This window comes from Oxyura jamaicensis, chromosome 1, assembly GCF_011077185.1.
Source record: "Oxyura jamaicensis isolate SHBP4307 breed ruddy duck chromosome 1, BPBGC_Ojam_1.0, whole genome shotgun sequence".
NCBI lineage: Eukaryota > Metazoa > Chordata > Aves > Anseriformes > Anatidae > Oxyura > Oxyura jamaicensis.
Genome location: NC_048893.1, coordinates 28,490,206 through 28,511,425, shown reverse-complemented (window position 1 = coordinate 28,511,425; position 21,220 = coordinate 28,490,206). Strand labels below are relative to the sequence as shown.

General features: G+C 35.7%; 1 protein-coding gene across 5 annotated transcripts in view; it reads right to left on the bottom strand.

Moving 5' to 3' along the window:
* The window catches only part of DOCK4 (dedicator of cytokinesis 4), a 250,323-nt gene that overhangs the window by 77,364 nt on the left and 151,739 nt on the right, over nt 1-21,220 (bottom strand). For all 5 annotated transcript variants that reach the window (XM_035320881.1, XM_035320922.1, XM_035320890.1 and 2 more), the window contains exons 14-23: nt 17,673-17,797; nt 16,038-16,200; nt 15,169-15,275; nt 13,775-13,931; nt 7,743-7,840; nt 7,520-7,603; nt 7,319-7,419; nt 6,521-6,602; nt 5,284-5,454; nt 3,589-3,781 (exon numbers count right to left, since the gene is read on the bottom strand). In XM_035320881.1, coding sequence (XP_035176772.1) covers nt 3,589-3,781; nt 5,284-5,454; nt 6,521-6,602; nt 7,319-7,419; nt 7,520-7,603; nt 7,743-7,840; nt 13,775-13,931; nt 15,169-15,275; nt 16,038-16,200; nt 17,673-17,797 — 1,281 coding nt within the window. The remainder of the gene's footprint in view (nt 1-3,588; nt 3,782-5,283; nt 5,455-6,520; nt 6,603-7,318; nt 7,420-7,519; nt 7,604-7,742; nt 7,841-13,774; nt 13,932-15,168; nt 15,276-16,037; nt 16,201-17,672; nt 17,798-21,220) is intronic.

Sequence of the window (21,220 nt, the reverse complement as noted above, 5' to 3'; positions counted from 1 at the left end):
TCTGTGGAATCAGGGGGAAAACATAATACCTAGCTCCCAAGCCTGAACCTACTTATCAGTTAATGGTATCTTTCCCTGATCTTGCTAGCACTTTTTTTTTTCATTTCAGTAGGAAGTATAACATGTAACAGCATCCACTCTGTGAGCTATTTCAAAGATATTAAATTATTCTTACTGATTGTGTCTAGATATTCACCTCTGAATGGCTATAGAAACACAGTTTCCAACATGTATACTCTCCTGTGATACACAGGATGCAATTCTCCCATAAAGTCATTCAAGGGTCCAGACTGAGGGAAGCTGTCAGTCTCAGAAAGAAAACAAATAGGTATTTGTCATGTTTTGAATCTATTGATAGTAGATTTCAGTGACAAATAAGGAAAATAATAAAAAAGCAGGTAAGAAATAAATTCTATATTAAACAGAAATTTTCATATGAACAAAATTAAATAAACACATGAAGATGTCCTTAAAACAACAACTCAGGATTTTTCCTAGGTTCCTAATTTTTGGTATATATGATAATTATAGTGTAAATGGCCAGATAATTGAATTCCTCCTCTATTTATCTTGAACAGTTTGCCTCACTAATAGAGAAAGTCTTACCCAGCTACTCTTGAGTAGAAGTCCAAATCCTCGTATTCTGAGAAGACATATTTTTCTGATATGTAAGAACATCTACCATGAGATAAAGAACTGCGATGCACACTATAACTGGGCTATGATACAGACTCTATCATTACGGTGTTTTCATTTTGTAGGTCTTTACCCTGCTAATGTAATCTCTCTTCTGGTAATTGATCCACAGTGATTCCAAAAAAATTATTCTCTTTGGAGGAAGAGACCTAGATGTTCCAACTTACACATTTCATGTTTTCTTAGCTGTTAAATTCACAAGCTCCAATCAGTACCTTTATAAACAAACAAAATTATTGGTCTGCTATTTGCCATTTAACCATGTCAAGAAGGACATGGTTCAAGATGCATTTCTCTCTTATTGGCCTTAACTCTTCCCCAAAGCAAGCTATAACGATATCTGATGTATAAAAGAAATGAACAAGAATAGTAGACTACTGACGTATCAGAAATGACAAAGGTTGAAAATTTTCTGGGCACAGGCATATATGTAGGTCACCAATTTGGCCACTCCACAAATGGCAACAGGGATGCATCCAAAGGGATACACCCAAAATATCATTAAACTGGAAGACCGACCAAGATGCAAAAATAAAACTGCTAGTTTTTATCAGCAGGAAAACCAACATCTTTTTCTTTTTAGACACCAAATGCAGTGTACTACACAGTAGTAAATATGGAGAAATGTACATAAAAGTACAGTAAGACCTGCTAATTTTTCATAAGAGCCAGACGGGTAACTGCTGTTGACATTTTTTAACAACTCTGTAGTTGTTTCTGGAAGAGCTATACTCTATACTCTAAAATTGCTAAAGTACAAATAGTTTCTATTGTATTTTAGAGGCTCAAGCCAAAACCTCAGTAACAGAGCCACTTCAGACTCTTATCCACACATTTTCAGTAAATACAATATATAACCAATGGGACACCTGCATTCTCTAAAGAGAAGTAGGCAGAGACCAGATGCATCTAGTATGTCTGAAATTGCACTTAACATCTGTGCTTGGGCATCTTAAATCAACCTTGGCATGTCTGACATATGTTTTCAATAATACACCCAATATACCTCCAGATTTTAGCAAAAGCACAAATGCAGTGTCAGTTGATTTCTGCAGCAGTGGGAGCTAATGTGTTAGTCTTTCAAGACCTAGCAGCACAAAACGCATACAATTCCCATGCTCGCGTATTCTCACTTGCTTCTCAGCAACCTCCACAAAATAGAAAATGTTATCTAAGAAGTGCCCTCCTCATTTTTAGAAGTTTGAACAAATAGTTATTTTCTGCATTCCATCTAGTCCAAATGTGTCAGCTAGTACTGCAGCTTGAAGTGTTCATTGTCTTCATCCGTGAGGCAGAAATCAATTATTTTCACAGCAGCAAGCCTCAACTTCATGTTAGGATATACGGTTTACTTTACACATTAACATGGCTTAGTGCAGTATTTATTTTTTTTCAATAGGATTTTCAAAAGACTTCCCTCTAGAGATTGACTACGGAAAGTCTACTTATATTTTTATATAATTAAAGAGAGAAAACATTAACAGGAAAGAGACCAAGACACTGATCTCCACAAGACCTTTCAACTCAAAGATGACTGAAATTATACTGTACAAGCATTTGCCTTAGATTCCTGTCATAGATACCAGGCGCTTACATTACTGCCCAATGTCTTTAAATCAGTTTCCCTGTGGTTTAAAGAATTTATATTCAATTTGTGTGTAACCTGTACTCCATGTATATTTTAACATGCAACATCAGACAAAGAAGTCTGATGACTTCTTAACAGTGGAACTGCATTTGAATGAAAAAAAAATACTTTTAAAAAAGTAGGCCACCAAAAAAATTCTCATACGTCTGAAACTAGATTTACAGTTTCAGGAAAGTCACCAAGAGTCTCTTATGTACCAATAAATAACTCTCTTTAATTACATTCATTCACTTAGGTCCTCTGGTGAGGCTGACCTAACTAAGATAATGGGAAGAAAATTGAAATGAACGCTACATACCACAAGGGAATTTATTAAATACAAAAATATAAGTTGGAGTGTCCTTAAGATTGCTTCATGAATATGGCAGTGATCTAGAGTATTGAAGGCCTGATCAATCAGCTGTAAGGAGACCTCACTGTTCTGGAGGAGACTCACAACGGAAAGAGTAAGCTGCTTTTGCAACCAGAAAGAAGCAAAGTAGCCAGGATCCCACTTCTTTGAGCTCAAACTTTTAAAGTACAATCATAAAAGGCATTTTTTTAAAATGTCCTTAGATGTTAAATGTTTTAAATGATCTAAGTAAAAGTTAATGTTTCTGTTGAGTTCCATCAGCCAACAGCTCTCAAGAGCACTTTCAGTAGGTAAATTAACACTTTTTATTGCTAAATTAATTCCTCTCAAAATTATTATTTTATCATTTCTATGTGTTTTAGTTAGGACTGAATAAAAAAGAACATTGGTGTTACCACCACACAACATTTTTTCTTCCATGTAGCACACACTGTTATATACTATAAACACCAAGTATCACTTGCATCTGTGTAGGCTTTTTATGTTACATTAAGAAAATGGAGGATCAGAAGTGCTGAACTAGCAAGATTTACACAAATAAAACCTAATAGGTAAGTGAGAATCTGTTTGCTGAACTGCCCCCAAAGGAGGAAAAAAAAAACAAACTGAAAAAAAAATCAAATTAGTAGAGCTTTTTCCTTTATAATTACTTTTAACATATAATGAAAACTCCTTTCATGGACATATATCCAGCACGAGATCAAACCAAAACTGTATTTTACAAGTACTTGTCTCTAAAAATGTAACCCCTAAATTTAACTATCTGCATTTTTGTTATCGAGCAGCTTGTACAGAAGAGAGATTAAAGAATTGTTACTTGGGAAGCACTATTATGAGGGGCATGATTCCCCTCAATACCTGCTGACCTGCAGTCAGCCCAGGGCAACCTTACCTGGGTTGGTGTACAGGTGACTCTCTACAGTTTTCCCAATACTTTGAAGTTTAACAGCTTGAAGGGATTCATCCCCATGCATGACTGTCGGCAAGCTGCCCAGAGCATCGTGAACCAAATTTGCCACTTCTCTGACATCAAAGAGCTTCAAAAGTTCAGAGTACACAGATGGAAATGAGCTGAGAAACACAGCCTAGAGGAAAAGGGAAAAATTAGCCAGTCAGATATTGCAGTATAGGTTTGATATTTATAGAATTTAAATAACTATAGACATGTAAGTAACTGTAGAAAAATATCCATTTTCCATTTTTACATTTCAAGGGCAGTCAGTAGCTTTAAAATTGGTCACATTTACCAGAGGATATATCCTCATACTCATTAATGGGCTTAAACTTGTGACAATTTCCTTTAAGCATTATCAAATGACTGTTCACTTCTTTCATGACAAAGTGAAAGTTAAAGCTCAACTTAGAACAAAAATATTTATTATTTACAGGTTCCTCGTGATCTGTGCATGAGAGGATTTTTTTTTTTTCAAATGATACCAGAAGCCTGCTGATGATACCAGAACAAAAAGATTTGAGGAGGAGTTGTTTGGCTTCAAGATAAGGAATATAACAGCCTCTGTATCTTTCCAGTAATGAAAATTTTTATTTTGGAGTGAGACAGCAGTGGCAGTCTTGGTTCACTTCAACAATCCTAAAATAGGGTTAGGAATGTATTGGTGAATATAATCAATGTGGAAACACTGAAAAAGAAAAGAGGACAATGCCAGAGAAAGGAAGCTAAAACTGACATTCCCTTCTTCCTCTGCAAATCCTGTAATTGAGAAAAGCTACTCCTACCTCTGCCTTCTTCATTCTGTTGTCAGCTCAGATGACATACAAGGTTAAAGATACCCAGGAAGAATTCCAAACACATTTGTTCATATAATTTTGTTGTAAACATTTCACTCCAGCTGCTTATGTGATAAGAGATGGAAGAACCATCTCTCCCTTTCTCTGATTTGCCATCTTCTTGGAAGAATAATTTTCTAGAGAGCTTAAGAAATGAATAATTCTCAACAGATCTTAAGCACCCATGGTTACAGAAGCAGGGGAAGACTAGGAAGTACATCTACACTGCTAAATCTACCACACTTAATGTAGAGATCTGCCTCCTGTGTGTTTTGCCTCTTCCCTGTAGCACTAGTCAATTTTAGTAGTCAGCTGAAATAAATATATACCAGCTGAGTACTAAAAGATACAATTTAGCAAAATTTAAAGTCTTCTGCAGAGAATGAAAATTCAGAGAGCCTTTAGTTTGGTTCAAATTCTTCAGGTCCAATGTGGTTAAAACAAAACACGCTATAAAGTGCCAAAACCAGAGAAATCCTTTTATTTGTACCCAGCAATTCTGAAAGTCATTTTAACCACTGGCATTGCCAAAAACATAACATGAACTGTTTGTAAAGCAAAATTAATATTGGGTTTACTTTATTTATTAGATTCAGGATTATCTTTGCCAAGCATATTCAAAAGCTGCTGGTATGAAAATTTCACAGTATAGGACAAAAGTATGAGCATGAGCTGAGAATGTCATTTTGCTCTAACAAAAACACGTTTTATTTCCTGGAAAGATAAGTAAGAACATCATTTTTTTTTTTTACATTGCATGTGGAAAGTGCCAATTATCTAGGCACACTCACAAACTTACTTGTAGTTGGGATAAAGCATTAGCTCCTTTGCTCTCTTGGGACAGGAAGAAGCGTACTGACATAAGTAGTTCTTGAATACAGCAGCGAAATTCTTCCTCGTTTTGTCCACCAGTAGCAATAGAGAATAATCTTCGAGACTGAACTATGTATTTAAAGATATATTCCTGTGCCTACAAATGTCAAAGTCAGAGATAACTCATAAAAATAAGGCAACTCTTGTGAAAAAACAACAAATGCTATGATTATATAATTCATATAATGACAAAGGTCTGAAATGGGAGACTGCTATTTAATTTTGGCACTTAAAAAAAAAAAATTCAAATGAAACACTAACATTACAAAAGCACATACTCAGAAATACTCTTCCCTTGCCTCTTAAAACCTCTACAAACCAGGGAACATTTGTTTATTTAACAAATGTAAAACTGCAAAATCTCAACACTGCCCCTCGCAATGCATCCTTGCATGTCTGTGGCTACTGAAAGATGTAGGGCATAAACATGCAAGGCCAATTTAAGAAACAGACTCAAACTTTTGAGCTGTTCTGGCATTTCCTCTGCCTGTTAAATGTTAAACATGTTTTCCTGTGAGTTGTTAACAAGATAATGCCAAAATATAAGCTTAGTTTAAGTTGCAAATATAAACTTAGTTTAAGTTGCAAAACTTAAGTTGTTGTTAAGAATGCAACAAATACACAGTCTTTTGTTATTACTGAGACACCTAAATTAACAGCAGCTTAGAAAAGCACAGGGTACCACACTGGTATCTTATTTCCAGACCACAGCTCCTGTCCCAGATGGGATTATTCTGTTGTACAACTCAGACTGTCTCCACACTGTGCTCTGTTGATGTACAAAACAGGATGAGAGCAACCAAATTACCATTTTTAGCAAATTCCCTCTTGTCTGGATTGAACCAATAAGTCAGCATTTTTGTCTGCCATTTAGATTCTGTTATTGTGACAGACATTAATACTACCAATGCAATCTATCTTTGATTTCTTAGATGCAATTCCTACTCATAGATATCCTCATTCAGTAAGGAACACAGACTTCCAGAGTCTAGTGGTAGCAAGCTCCATTGACCACCTTACTGACAAAAGAGAAAAAAGAATAGACTGACAGTACTAAAAAAGCCTGCAGTTCTCTGGAATTAATACTGCATTTCCATCATTTACACATACTGTGCCCCTTTTCCTCAGTTAAACCTGTTGTTGCCTTTGAAGATTTCTGTTACCTTTAGTACTTCCTGTATGTGCTCATGCAGCTCCACTTCGGTGACTCGATCAATGTGCCACTTCAGTACTTTTATAAGATCTCTAGAATAACACATTAAGAAGTATTACGACACAGAAGTGGAAGAAGAGTTAACTTGAACTTAGAATGCAAAATAATCTTTCATATAAGAAACGCTGAAAAAAAGAACAACAACACAAAGTTTCGCTAATCACTACGAGCCCAATATTACAGCTAGTTTCCAGCCTGCCGATAGACCTAACAGACCTCTAATGAACAGGAAATAATTGTCATCATCACATATGCAGTAGAATTATTTCAACAGGGATACATAAGCTCATTAAGATACATGAGTCTCTGCCAGCGTAGACTACCCCTGCTATTCCATGAATTGGTTCGCAGTCTCGTTAAACTGCATTCACGTTAATGAAAGTTTAGCTAGAAAAGAAATACAAAGTACAGCATAGTAAGTGATGCTCATTAGAGTACTGATCTACACAGCGAACACAGTTGTAACTGAATGATGTTAGGGCTCCAATGCTGGTCAAAGTCCTTTAAATAAAGAAAGCCAATGAAGAAAAAGAGACAAAATTAAGCCAAGATGAGGCCTTTCACAAGTAACCTTTATGGTAACTCAAAATTATTTTACTCCTTTTTTTAATGGCCTAAATCTCAGCATTCATATAAGCGTTAAATTTTATTTCTACTGTTACAGTTTAGTTTAACCTGATGATTTATTTTGCTTAGTATACCAGTAACCTTCAGTATTCAAATCAGTTAGAAAAAGTACAGACTTCACCTGTATGCAAGTGCTCCTGCAAAGTGACTTTCAATGTAAGTGTCCATTACTGGCTTAAAGTGGTGAAACTTGCTGTCCTGCAGCAGATTTATTATGTGAACCTAAATGTGAAGGAAAAAGAATAAAAGCTTTTTTTTTTTTTTTTTTTTTTTTTACTTCGTTCTTAAATAGTGTTAATCATTCTCACAAAAAAAAACTTACCAAACAATCGAATACTTTTGATCCATATTTTTGAGAGTTTTCATCTAAAATTCCAAATAAAGTGTCTAGTGTATCTTGAAGAAACTGATTGAAGAATAAGAGGCAGTTTGTTATTAAATATGCATTTTTCTGACACATAAATATGTCTACTTGTGACAGACAATTATTTCCCTCATATTACTTGAAAGCAAAATAAAGGAAGAAATGAAAGAATGGTATATACCTTCACTATTTCAGAACCATCAATTTCTTTTAATTTTGATAGGCAACCTGCAATTTTGTCTGGGTGGGTTCTCCATTTCAGAAGGTCAAGCATATCTCCTGCCAAGACAAAATGCAAGATCAAAGCTGGAAGCAAAGTGGCATTTCAGATTTTAAATTCTACTGTTACAGTCCACTCAAAAAAACTGGGCTTCATTAAAACAAAAGAAAACATCTCAAGATTTGCTATAATATGATCTGCCCAACAATAGCAATTTTTCATTCCATCCCATAATTGCTTCACCAATAGAAAATAAAAACATGGTATTGGGTCACTAAAATCAATCTCTTGTGGCAACTATATTATGCAGTCTTGCTTAGAAATTTGTCAGCTGCCACCTTAAAAAAAAGTAATTATCTTGCTGTCTCTCATCCCATTGAAGGACACCTTCCAGAGCTGTCTCCTGACAGCTAGAAACAGTCTCTTGATAATTATGTATGAATTGTTTAAAATACTCATCTTCCTATGTCTTTTTAGAGCACAAACATAATGCCTCTGCTTTGTCAATAAGCAAGACAATCTCTACTGGAAAATAAACTCTTCTGAGCTAAACCACTCTTAAGTGTCTTCATGCTTGCTCCTGTTTTAATCCACTCTCCTTTAGCCTTCTTGATCAACATGGTACATACACATTACAGATGAGACCTCATCACTGTTCTCTGTATCATCATGAGCAGGCTTGCATGTCTGCTGCAAACAGCTGGCATATGTGTTGTAGAATTTTCCTTTCTGAGGTATATCACATTGGTGACACAAACAACTCTTCTTTTTAATGCCGTTCAGCTCCCTGGCTATAGCAGAATCCTCAGTAGTCCCCATTAGGGCATGATCCTGCCTTTTGTACCATTAGATTTCATCTAATTTCCACTCTAACTAATTATTTAAATCAAAGTTGCCTTGGTTTGTCTGTATCATATTTTCATTTGGTTCCCTCAATTGATGAGCCTTTTCCACTGCCCATTAGCAGCAAATTTCATTATCAGGCTTTTTATAGTCTCAGGTTTTAGTGAAGCAACTCCTTCTCCCACGTCCTTCCAGCCGCCAGGCTGACTCCACCAAATGAGAGGCATCAGTACCATGCAAAATTCTTCAGATCTTGTAGTATTTTCCTTCCATTCAGGAAGGAAATTCCTTCCATTACAGTGCAACCTGCTCTTTCCCTTTTAGCCTGTTATTTACCAGTTTTTAAAATACATGTTCTAATCTGTATCTCTTCTAATTTCCCATGTGGTGTGTCACTGAAGTCCAGATGGTTTAGATCTGCTATGTTTCCTCTGAATAACAACAACAACAAAAAACTTAGGAAAGAAAGATGAAGAAGTTTATTCTGGCATGAAATGCCTTTGATAAACCCATCCTGGGTTTTATAACATATTCCATTTAGCTCCATGTGTACATTTTCATCTGTGATTTCTTGTAAATACTTGCACAAAATTCATCAGAGTGATGGCCCAGTTAACATATCTACTCTTCCACCTATCTTAAACATAGGTACTGTATTTATTACTCGTGTAATATATTTATTACTCATGGGTACTCATTTATAACTAAGTCATGCGTTACTGCTTTCAGCTTCAAAGACATACTACAAGAAATCCCAGCTTGCTACGAGATGGGGAATGTCACGTCCAATAAATACCATTCAGTATCTGAAAACAGAGTTTTGTGAACTTTGCTTGTCTTTTTAACAGTTTTCACTTCATCCTGACCCCTGCTGAACCCTGACACATTGTTGTTATTTCTCTCCCTTTTGGTGCAGGTTCTCTGCTTACTCCTCACATTTTTTTGCCCATGACTCACTCAGTTAGGGCTGCAGCACTCCTTCCAAGTTGCATTCAGAGCACAGAAGTTCCATGTTTTCAAACTCTTGAATCAAATAAATCCCAAAGTTCCTTTACCTTCAAGTTTACTACTTGCACATTTCACTAATCAGCTTTTCAGAATTTCACAAAGCCTGGCTGCTTGAAACAGAAAACATAACCACTGTCCAACCCTTCAATCAGCTTAAGCTGAAACACTCTACTTGATCACAGTCCAGTATTGTTTCAGAAGGATCCAGTTCTTCTGAAATGTCCTTGCTACTTATCAAGAGAAGTAGGTAACTGCAAGTTTTCCTCTTGGTTCAGCAGCTAGTTGGGTTCTTTCTACCACAGACTGTTTTCACACTCAAGTAACGTTTGATCCCCATTTTGTGTCACTTCTTTCCCAGCTTGCTCCAGGAAAGTTCCTCTCTCCCATAACAAGGAATGTAATAGCATTTCTGCCCTTAACAATATTAAATTAATCTCCACCTGTACTGAAATCTTGCCAGAACTGTTAACAGCAAACCCTCTGCATTATTCCCCTAATATTTTGGTGCTTTTGGTGGGAACAAATCTTTGTGCCTTTGGCAGTCACAAATTCTTTTAACGCATTTATACATTTCTTTTTTGTTTTGCTTCACAGTATTCTCGTGTGGAAGGGTTTGGATTAAGACAGGTCTTTGAGTGCCACTAGGAGTGAGGAAAGGTCCCAGGTGTGTCAGAGACACCTTCCAAAGATCAGGGACAAATGATAGGTCTTATTATTCCTCTTGTCAGGAGTTTTCAAATAACAAACATTACAAAACCTTATCGAAATGCATTTGTCGTCTGGATAATTAATTGGACTCCTACCCTCTATCCTGTTTAAGACTCTACTTAAGCTGAGGAACAGCGAAAGTAGCTAAAGCTGTCAGTTCATAGTAGGAAAAATACTTCTTTACAGGTCTGCTGGAGGAACTTTGTGGGAAGATAGTTGACACTCAATATTAGGGATTTGTTGGAGGATTAAAAAAAGAAGGAGAAAGCAAATGTAAGACATTCACTTCAAAGCACTTATTTCAAGGAAACTGCAAAGGAGGAAAGACACTGCTGAGACGGCATTAGCGAATAGCCCAAGCATAAATGACATGAATAGAAAATCTGACGTGAATCACAAGGGAAAGGGACAGTAATGCATCAAGTAGTAAGAGAAACGAGAATATAAAAATGTCCCCCAAAATAAGTCCACTAGGAAAACATAGTTTTGGAAAAGGGAAAAAGTCAATGCTGCTGATAAACTTTGTTAAAGAAGAAAAACATTTCCAATGCCTTCTCTATACCATGATCTGATTTGTACATAAAAAATAGCCCACACCTGAGCTACCACTCTTGCCAAACAAAACAATTCCCTTCTTAAAGTCAGTAGTTTATATCCAAAGTGCTAGGTGTAACAAACAGTTTAGAATTAACTGTATAAGGAACAGGTTTGGGATGATGTTTCCATCCCTGTCCCATAAATCCCAAGACATCAGCAGTTGGCCTAGTGCAGCACTATTGCACTTCAGAATGAGAAAGCCAGATTTTTAACCAGCAATCTGTATTCCTCTTCCAGCAGGCTGCTTCTGGGGCTGCCAACACCCCCCACCAATAGGGGGTTACTCTGAAAAGTTAATCCATTGCTTTTGTTTTATTAATCACGAGTTTCAGTTTTTTTTAGCTTTCCCTCCTCCGATAGATGGATTACACCCCTGCACTGCAAGAGACACACTGTATGGCGTGTTGTTCGGCTGATGAACAGCTGCTTACTGGGGATGTGCTGATCAGTGCTGAGAAACTGGTGGATGCCAGCTTGCTAAAATACTCCAACTTGCTGGATGGATCCTGACTCTCTGGCAGGCAGAGATCCCTCCCAAATGTCAAAACCTACATGGGACTGTTTTGATAACTACTCAGTACCAAAATACTATATTCTCTCTTCTACTTTGTTTTTTAGGAAAATAAAATACAACTGAAATACAACTCAAATTCAGGTAAGAAGCAGGCATGTTTTTGGTTTTGTTTTTTGTTTTGCTAACATTAACTGATTAACTATCTAGGGTCAAAGGTCACACTAAGGAAAATACAACTGACAGACAGATTAAATAAGGATGGGTTCTCACAAGAGCTGTTGATGAATGCACAGGCTCCCCTGTTAGAAGCTCTCTGAAAACTGCTTAGAAATCATCCTCAAGTCCCCTCCAAAGCACCTAGGGTAAGGAAATTATGGATTCCACCAACTGGAAGCCAGCCTCCTTCCCCCAGTCCCCATAATTTTAATATGCATGAGGGCTGATGGCATGTGGGAACAGTCAATGAGAGAATGACAGCTAAGTAAAATTTCCCAGCAAATTAGGAAAGCTGTGGCCTAATTCAGTCACACCCTTTACAAGTCTGGGTTTGGGGTCTTCCCCCAAACCACAGCCAGACCAACAGCGTAATTTCCAATTCATTTTCAGGTCACTGGTGTTTGCAGACACATGCAAATCTCCGACAACTTCAGAAAAATCTCCACACTTAAAAACAGATTAAAAAAATCAGCAATTTTCTAAAATACTGATACAAATATTTACTACAAAAGTAAATAGAATATACAGATCTTTTAAATCCTGTATTTTTTTTTTTTTTTAATAAAAATGCTACATTCTCTCAGGGGTAACTGAAGTAATGCTCACATGACCAAGTATCCACATGCTTTGCTCTATGTTCATTTTCTGAGCATGCAATAGATTTTGGCAAATTTTTGTTTAAAAGAATGGGGATTTGGAAACTCACCAAGATGAACTTCCCAAAGAAGATCCTTGGAGAAAATATGAGCCTGTCTATTGAAAATATTTCCACCCTCTGAAGTACTGCTGAAATAATTGTTAACTCTTTCAGAGCTGAAAAGGGGATCAATATTATTCAGATATTCTACACTCTCTTACTCTGTATATGGTAAAATAAAATAAATGGAAATTTCATGCCCTACGTCACACATCTATTTACATCAACTATAAAATAACTCCTGTACTGTGAACATAAAGTAGTGAAATTCCTATAACCCCAGTCAACAGTGAAACTATTCATCAGTGAGACACTTAAGTCCCAAGCAGCATTTTCAGGCATGTCTAAGCACCAGCAGATTCATGCATTTTCCTAAATCAAGGCCTTTAACTGGAACAAATTTAGCTTATGATTGCCTATTAACATCTTTGGGGAAAATCTTTTATTGACTAACTTTTATTACTTTGAAGCTAACTGTTATGAGAATACAGAATGGATGTGCACAGTGAAACAGACCATTTACTCTTTGCACATAGTTCTGTTTCGGAAACTTGCTACTAAATGGTGAAAATTACGATGACTATTTCCACTTAAAAAGCTTCTCTAGTTTTTGTTAAAGACCTATAATCAATTTGCAAGCAATTAGCAATTCTATCGTAATACATGTGAGAAGGGTAAAGATACAATCATTTCATACAAGAGGTAGCTAAGCAAGATTTTTCAAATGAAATAAATAGCTAAGAAAAACGTAAAACCGAGGACATCAAAGAATAGTCAGAAACATTAACAAGGAAATACACAATATTTATAAGCCTGTGGAAAAATTTGGCAAAAATATAAGCCTGTTTGAGTAACAGCTATATATTGTAATTAGTATGGCAAATAAACAAGAATTTTAAGAATTTTATGCACTGCAATAGTAAGGAGCGTATCACACGTATTTCTATCTCCTTCTCATAATATCCAGCGTATAAGGTTGCTTTAAGCAGTAGTAAATGTTTGTTGGCATAAAGGAAGAGAAGTGATAAAACAGAAAAGCTGTATGTACCCAATAAAAACCAAACTGCCACATCCTAAAGCCTACAAAATAAGTATTTCATAAAAACTCCAAAGCAAACAGATTTAAAAGGGTTTGTAAAGCAGCTGGGTTTTGATAGCTGATTCCAAGAGCGCTGCATTTGATTCCAATATCATGTTAAATTAAAAAGCATTCTTGAACTACTTAAAATCAGTGGTTTATCATGCTGCATTGGTTTCCATCTGGATATTAAAAATTGTGAAGAAATCCAGTTTGTAAAACAGATAGAACATAAGCTATCTTTGAGTATATCCATTCTTGCTTGGCATGGAAAAGACTAGTTATCACACTCGTTTGAATTCATGATGTTTTAAATAATCAACATATCCTACCATTTTGTGTGAGTTTAGTGGAGCAGAGAAAGGACGTAATCCAGAAGGACTCTTTAGTGGTTTTTACTGCTTGGCTGTTATTTCCTAGGAAAATTCCCTTTGAAAAGGGGAGTTTGAGGTAGCGACTAGAATCCTGAAGGTTTGTGTTTTCTTCACACTGTGAAAACAAACCAGTTAAAATCAATGTACTGCATGCAACTTCCTACATTATTGTTTCTCTGCCAGAAATTGAAGTATTTTTAAAGGTCTCATACAAATGAATTCAAACAGGTGAAGTCCATTGAACATTGCTTCCATTCAAAGCACGAGTCAGAAAAAAATATAATGCAAAGTTATGTGCTTAATATTTTAAATAAATACCATTACCTTTAGTCAAGTAGAATTTAAGCTATGAAAAAAATTGCTTTACAATACAATCAGTATCTATGTTTAAACATACTTTAAAATAGCATAAATATTTAAAGACTAATGTCCTAGAACTAATATTCAAACATTTTTATAACTCAGAAAAAAACTTCATCAAGCCATGCTAAATATGCATTATCTGTGTATATATATATACATATATATACACATGCATATACATTATCAAAAATAAAACCTAAGATTTCAAAAATAAGTTATTACATGTCCTTAAAATTATCATTTTTTTTCTCTGTAGGAGCTATCTAATCCATCTACGAAGTTTAATTTGTATAGACAAAATGAGTCAGCACATTCTTTAATGAAAATATACTAATTTCAGATCAGAAAATTAGATTAAATGGTCACATACATATAGAATATAAGCACGTTTTCCAGTTCACTGCTTTCATGGGTAGTTCTCAGTAATGGAAAATGCCTGTTGCAACTATTTTTGAATTGTACCTTCATATTACACATTGAGGCAATAATGAAGTAAAAACTTTGAACAGGTTATATCAAATAAATAGCGACAAATTTTTGAGTTCAAATTTAAAATCTATCCGGAAGCATATCAAAACCTGTGGACAAAAAGACAACTGTGAAATGGGGAAACAATAAAAGAAATGGGGAAACAAATAAAAAAAGATAGCATTGAATACATCTGCATGAAAGATTGCTTCATTTTCAATTTTTAGCAATTCAGGAAGTAGTTATCACCATTCTATTTTAATTGAACTTACTATTATGAAATTCATTATAATGTAACATAGTAAGACTCCACAGTACATACGGTGCACTGAAATGTACGCCTAGATTCTATTGCCGTTTGTAACAAGGAGCAATTAAACAATCAGCAATGGGTATTTTAATGGAGACAAGATTATCACTCATTTGGTAATGAATACAGTCTTTCTCAACCTAATGTTTCTGGGCATTTGTAGTATGTTCCAGAGGAATCATTACAGTTAATGATTTCTAATTCAAATTACCTTGTGTACAATGAGTTCATGGGTGCCATCTGGCAGTGTCCTCCCATTTTCCTGCATTAGGGGCACGAAAGAAAAGCCAAACAACTTCTTCTCACCCTTTTCTTTTGCTGAAATATATATGTAAATAGATACACTTAAAATTAACATTTCATATTTTAGACAAATAAACAGGTACAATATAGCATAAGGAAGTATTCTGGAACTATTTGCAGCTAGTCAGACTAAGAATATCCTACATTTCTTTGAAGATTTGTATGTTATCTCCTCTAATGGTTTCTGCTATCTCACTGTAAATCAGAAAGCAGTATTCTGGACTGTTTTGGTTTTTATTAATGTCAAATAGTGGAAACCACCAAATACAAAACCTTTGCAATATACAGAATGCCAGGAGACCCAAATGAATGTGATCTAGCAATTCCAATGTGAAGAGAAAGGGTTTTGCTTAAAATTTTGTTTTGTGTTTTACTCTGTGTGTATGTTACTTATCCACTATAGCAGCTTCTACCTACAGATCTTCATTTTAGGTCATCCTCAGGCTAACCTGCACTAATGTTTTCAAATAAAGTATCTACCTCTCTCTATATGCCTGAAGATGTCACTATTTCTTATAAATACAAAAATACAAAAAATACAAAAGGGATGTTAATTGACCATACTGTATCTGTATATTTTTTCAAGCGGTTGGATTGCTAATCATCTACGGAGCAGGTATGATTTTGGAACATTTTGGATAATTCACCAGGTAAATTCTACATTTGCATTTTGAAATGCTGTTTACATTTGCACCTTCAGTGCTGCCTATTACTATTTAATAAAACTAGACTGGTTTCTCCTAGAGAGGACTAGGAGAAGTCGTGATCAGCGCTTACTGGAACAGTGCCGGAATTCACAGCGGATGTGGGCTCCTCTGAATTTATCCACAGGAATAGGAAGTTTCAGCAGCTCAGCCCATCTGGGACCATTGTTATGATAAAGCACAAAGGAATGGTACTCGCTGGCTGGGGGCTCTCCAGAGCCAAATGAGATAAAATCCTAACGAAGAAATAATATTGATTAAATATTTAAAGATAAATTAGATCACTCCTAAGATGTCATCAAGAACCGTTCTTACAAGGAACACTATTTAATATCCATATTATTATCATAAATGCCACATGTGGGATTGTACTCAATATTGTAAAACCCACAAAAATAGTAGCAATTTGTTAACACTTGCTATTTAGAAAAAATCATGGCAAGAATCATCCACATAGACAAGAATTAAAGCATTTTATAGGGGAAACTGGGTGATCAAGAAAGCTTAAGCAACATATGTTAAGTGGAAACCCATGATACAGGGTGTGCTATCCAGTATTTATGCTCAAGCAGTAAATAAGAATTTATGTGAGATGAGAACAGCCCAGACTCAAAGTCATCTGAAATAGATCCATAACTCTGCTCTTGTCAGTGATACATCCCAGCATGAAACAGTGAAGAAATATGGATCCCTTGACTAGGAACAAACACAGCATTGGGTTGTTTTTGCAAAACTCAGAATGGTTTCTCCATTGTAAAGTAAGCAAATGTTTTTGTCTAAGTCCTGTCTTGGGGATACCTATCAATTCTCTGCAGGTAAAATAAGCTACTGCTGTAGCTTTTCTCCTCGGCAGGTATACAGGATCACCTTTGCATCTTAATATCCTTTATACATATATATATACATGCATATAGAAAAAAAGCTTTTATATATAATATACATTCATTACACTCCATGCATTTACACACTCAACCTCACTTCATAGATATGAGCACACACAAACACAATTTGATCCAACTATGTCCGTCAGCCGTCCTACATTTTGTCAGCCCATAGCCCTCAACATGACGAACATATTTGAACATCTTCAAATAAAAGAAGAAAAAAAAGATGCTAAATAGGTATGGAAAAGGTTGGAGGTAAACAGAAATAGAAAAATCTGAGCAACAGTCATCTACTAATAATGAAAATCTAAAAGGAGTAGTGCCTTTAAGGTATCACCAGCAGCATGCAACAAAACCTGAAGAAAAGAAGGAACAGTAATTTATTCTTTCATTAATACCCACACAGGGGTCATTTTTGCATCAGTGATCTCTCATTTATTTCAATTAGACAATAAAAATGATGATGCAAAATGATTGAAACATGTTCTGCATACATAACATGAGAAAATGAGTAACTACTAAAAGTTATCAAATCAAAAATTCTCCAGAACTTAATCTTGCTTTAGAGCACCTTAATGGAATCATTAGTTATTTGGTTGGCAATTTTAGGTGCTTATCTGGATCATGTAATTGATCACATAAATAAAACACACATGCGCTTTGATAGAGATTTTAAGCAAAGTGGAAATGCTTTGAATATGTAAACACAGCAAAAGATACGTACGACCTTTCCAAAGCAATTTTGTATTCATCAGACAAGGCCACAAAAGATTATTTACACGTGAAAATTAACTACAGCAAGGAAAAATACACAACAGAGGTACCTTTAAAATCTGACCACTGCTGTCCACAACATGCATCGTCACTTCCACATTTCTGGCCACACTTTTCCCTCCTTTCTCAAATTCTCCTCTTTCTACAGTGATGTATAAATCATTCCTCATTTCACCTATAAAAAACAAACAAAAAAGTGTGCAAAAGTCAGTTCAAATTGTTTACTTTTCACTTTTACTACTTTAACAGACTTTCATCTTTTCTTTCAAAGAACAGTATCACACAATTTATCAGTATTTTCACATTTTCATCCCTATGAAAGCCTGCGAGATCATCTGCGGTGCTGAACAATTCCAGCAACTTTTATTCATGTTAGCTGGTTTTGGTATGTACCATGGTGTCTCCAGTTAGGCTGAAGCTGGTGTCTGGCTTCACTTCCCTTCATTCCTCTTTTAGTCTAAGGAAATATCAACACATTTTCTTTCGTTTGTGATCTGTACATTTCTCTGTTTAATGACTCCTCATTAGAACTTTTTTACACATAATCTCTTTCACACTTATAGAAACGTGCATTACGTTGCTCATTACTCTTTGAAAAAGCAAAAAAAGCCAAGCTAGCATTCAAATCTTTCTCATACAAAAGACCCCAACACATTTTATATTAACTGCCTATTCTAAAGTTTAGTAATGAAAAGTACTCTTATTTTGCACTTGCTGGAAAGGATTCTGAGACTAAAGCCTTCATCAACACAGTCAAATTACAAATCCAGTGCAAGCACTACCTAAGTGTTACATGATATGAGTAAGTTATTAAATGCTGCTAATGTGTTTTAATGGAAATTCTTTGCACATTTATCCTCTAACAAGCTGAGTAGTCCATCAGGCCTTAACCAGAACTTCAGGAAGAGACCTATGCTAATTTTATTTTAGTTTCACCTGACACACAACACAAACTTTATAGATGATGAAAGGAAGAATTGTTTGGCATTTGTTGAAGACGGAAGAAGCAATAGCTGTGGTGACTGGAGTGAGGTTATAGGGAAGCCCCTGTTCTCTAAGCACATGCTAGATCTTTTTTCTAAGCAGTCAAAACTAACCTGCCTCTGGACAAACATTACTAAAACTGCTTCGAAGCGATGGGAGTTTCTAGAAAAACAGCATTATCACTAGGAGCATCTTCTAAAGTTCTGATTTCCAGACTTGGCAGGAAGAAAAAAGATCAAGAATATATGCTTTCATAGAGTGAAATGCAAGTTTAGAATTAAAACAGATTTTCACTGAGCATTGATGAAAAACTCAATGACAGTTTTGTGTAATAACAGGCATAGTACTTAGAAGTCAAACAGGAGATGGATGCTTGTACTGTGGGCAAAATTAATTAACAGATAGGTAACTGATAAACGATCAGTGTGTCTTCAATTTTCAGCTTCATTTTAGTGTGCAGGCTGAATTTGACTCGCTTGAACTTTCCAGGATACTCTTGTGTTTGTTTTACTGCATGCAACTCTCCAGCAATTTTCAAGTTCCAGAAACTTTAATCTTACAACAGTCTTCTAATATTTTTATAACATTATTCCATCACTGTATGCAAAATAGTTAATTAAAGGATTCCTCCAAAGCACGGTCTGAACCACTGCCAAATGGAAAAAGAAAAAAAAAAAAGAAAGAGGAAGCTGATAATATTATCAACCTCTCAAGAACCATGCCCATAAAACGCAGGGGAAATCTGCCACTGTATTATCTTATTAATTGTCTTCTGAAACGATGATGGTAGATGTCAGAGCACAGATATACAGCATGAACAGAAATAAATACCAGGACCAGATGGTGGTATTCACTTAAGAGCTTTATGTCAAATCAAGGATGAAAAAGCCAAATTACTAATAAGAGTGTGTAATCATTGAATCTATCTCTGGTTCCCAATAGGAATCAAGTTTAGAATGAGCAAAAGGTTGTGGCTATTCTTGTGATAGACAGCAGACTTGTAAAAAACAACAACAAAAAACCTTTCAAACGGATGTTGTGAATGTCAGAAATTTGTAAGGGTTCATGGGGAGAGCAGAGAAGTCTTGGAAGGCAGATCCACTGAAGGATATGAAACAGACGGTCACAAGCAGCTCCGGAAATCCCTTGCGCTGAAAATAGCTGGAGGCAGGGGGAGCATCAGGGGGTCATTACCATACATGCATATATGCATGTCTCTTCCTTACGTGGCTGTTTACAATAGCTGGCTAGATAAGCCAGCTTAGAGTGGTAAAGATGTTATCAGGATTCAAGTCACAAAATTATGCTTAAAACTACTAGTTTCTGATTATTTCTACATTTCAGTAGTATTTGATTATAGAAGTTTTAGAAGGCAGTACAGTATGGATAGCAAAGAGCATGCAACGTGCTGGTCCTTGCTTGGCACATGCTAATTCTAGGACTGCTTCTAGTCAGTGCTGGCACTTGGTCACTTTCAGGAGTTTTACATTCAGAAAAAATGACATCTGCACATTAACCAAGAAGAGAAGCTTTGTAATATAACTGGCTTTAGCAAACAACTTGTAGTTACACCAATATCTCTAAAGATTAACTTGAATTCTGCATGCATTTGTGCTACATTTTGTCATGATTTTTATCTGTCAGGAAGAAATTCTTTCCATTTTCCATGAAGTCTTCACAGAAACACAACCAAAAAAACATTTTCATCACGGATTTCATGATCTAGCCCAGATAAAATGCAGTGAAAACCAAGTTTTCACTTTTTTTTCACCTTTTTTTTTCCTATTGAAGCCGAGCAATCTGTATGGGATTTAAATGAAAAATAAGAAAGCATTGCTAAAATGTAATCACAGCTTTACAGAAATTAAGCAGGCTTTTAAAAATGGTGTCTACATTTTGAGGTTTTTGAAAAGTTCTAAACGCATTGAATTTCACCATTATAAGCGTCAGAAGAAGTCAAATCACTGGGACTAAGGACACAGGTGGGTGTACCTTCATAATTCCTGTCCTGTTCTCCTCTTACAGAAACTTTGCAGGGTGCGCAATCAGTGCCATGAGAGGACAGTTCAGACAGTTTTGGTCCTGATGTACATCCATTCAGGACTCTCTATTCTGTTTTCAATGTCTCAGAGCAAATCAAAGCACGTGGGTCACCTTATTGTAAAAAAACATCATATTTTCTCCATTATCATGCAAGGCAAATTAAATCCAAGAGGAGACTAAGCCTCTCACACTGTAAGAGAAACAATGATGTACATGACATAAGATGATTTACATGGAAACGGATAGAAAAGCAGAAGGGAAGCAACTGAAATACAGTGGAAAATTAAACAAAAAAGAATGTAAGCTCTGGGCTATGTATCATGGGTACTGTCTGCATCAGGCAGATGAAACAACTTCCTTTCCTCAATGTATGCAGCATTTCTGACATCTTGTGATCGTTACAAAAATGTTTCTGGTTTAAATTTGGCTGTGTCTGGGTTTGTACTCACACGTATTTCACTTTTGCTTTAGAGAAGATCACTACTTGCAACCAAAATGTACGAAAACTAGCTACGCTGAATTTGTACAGTTCAGATAAGCGTACTGGAAGGTTAAGAATTTAAAACCAAGC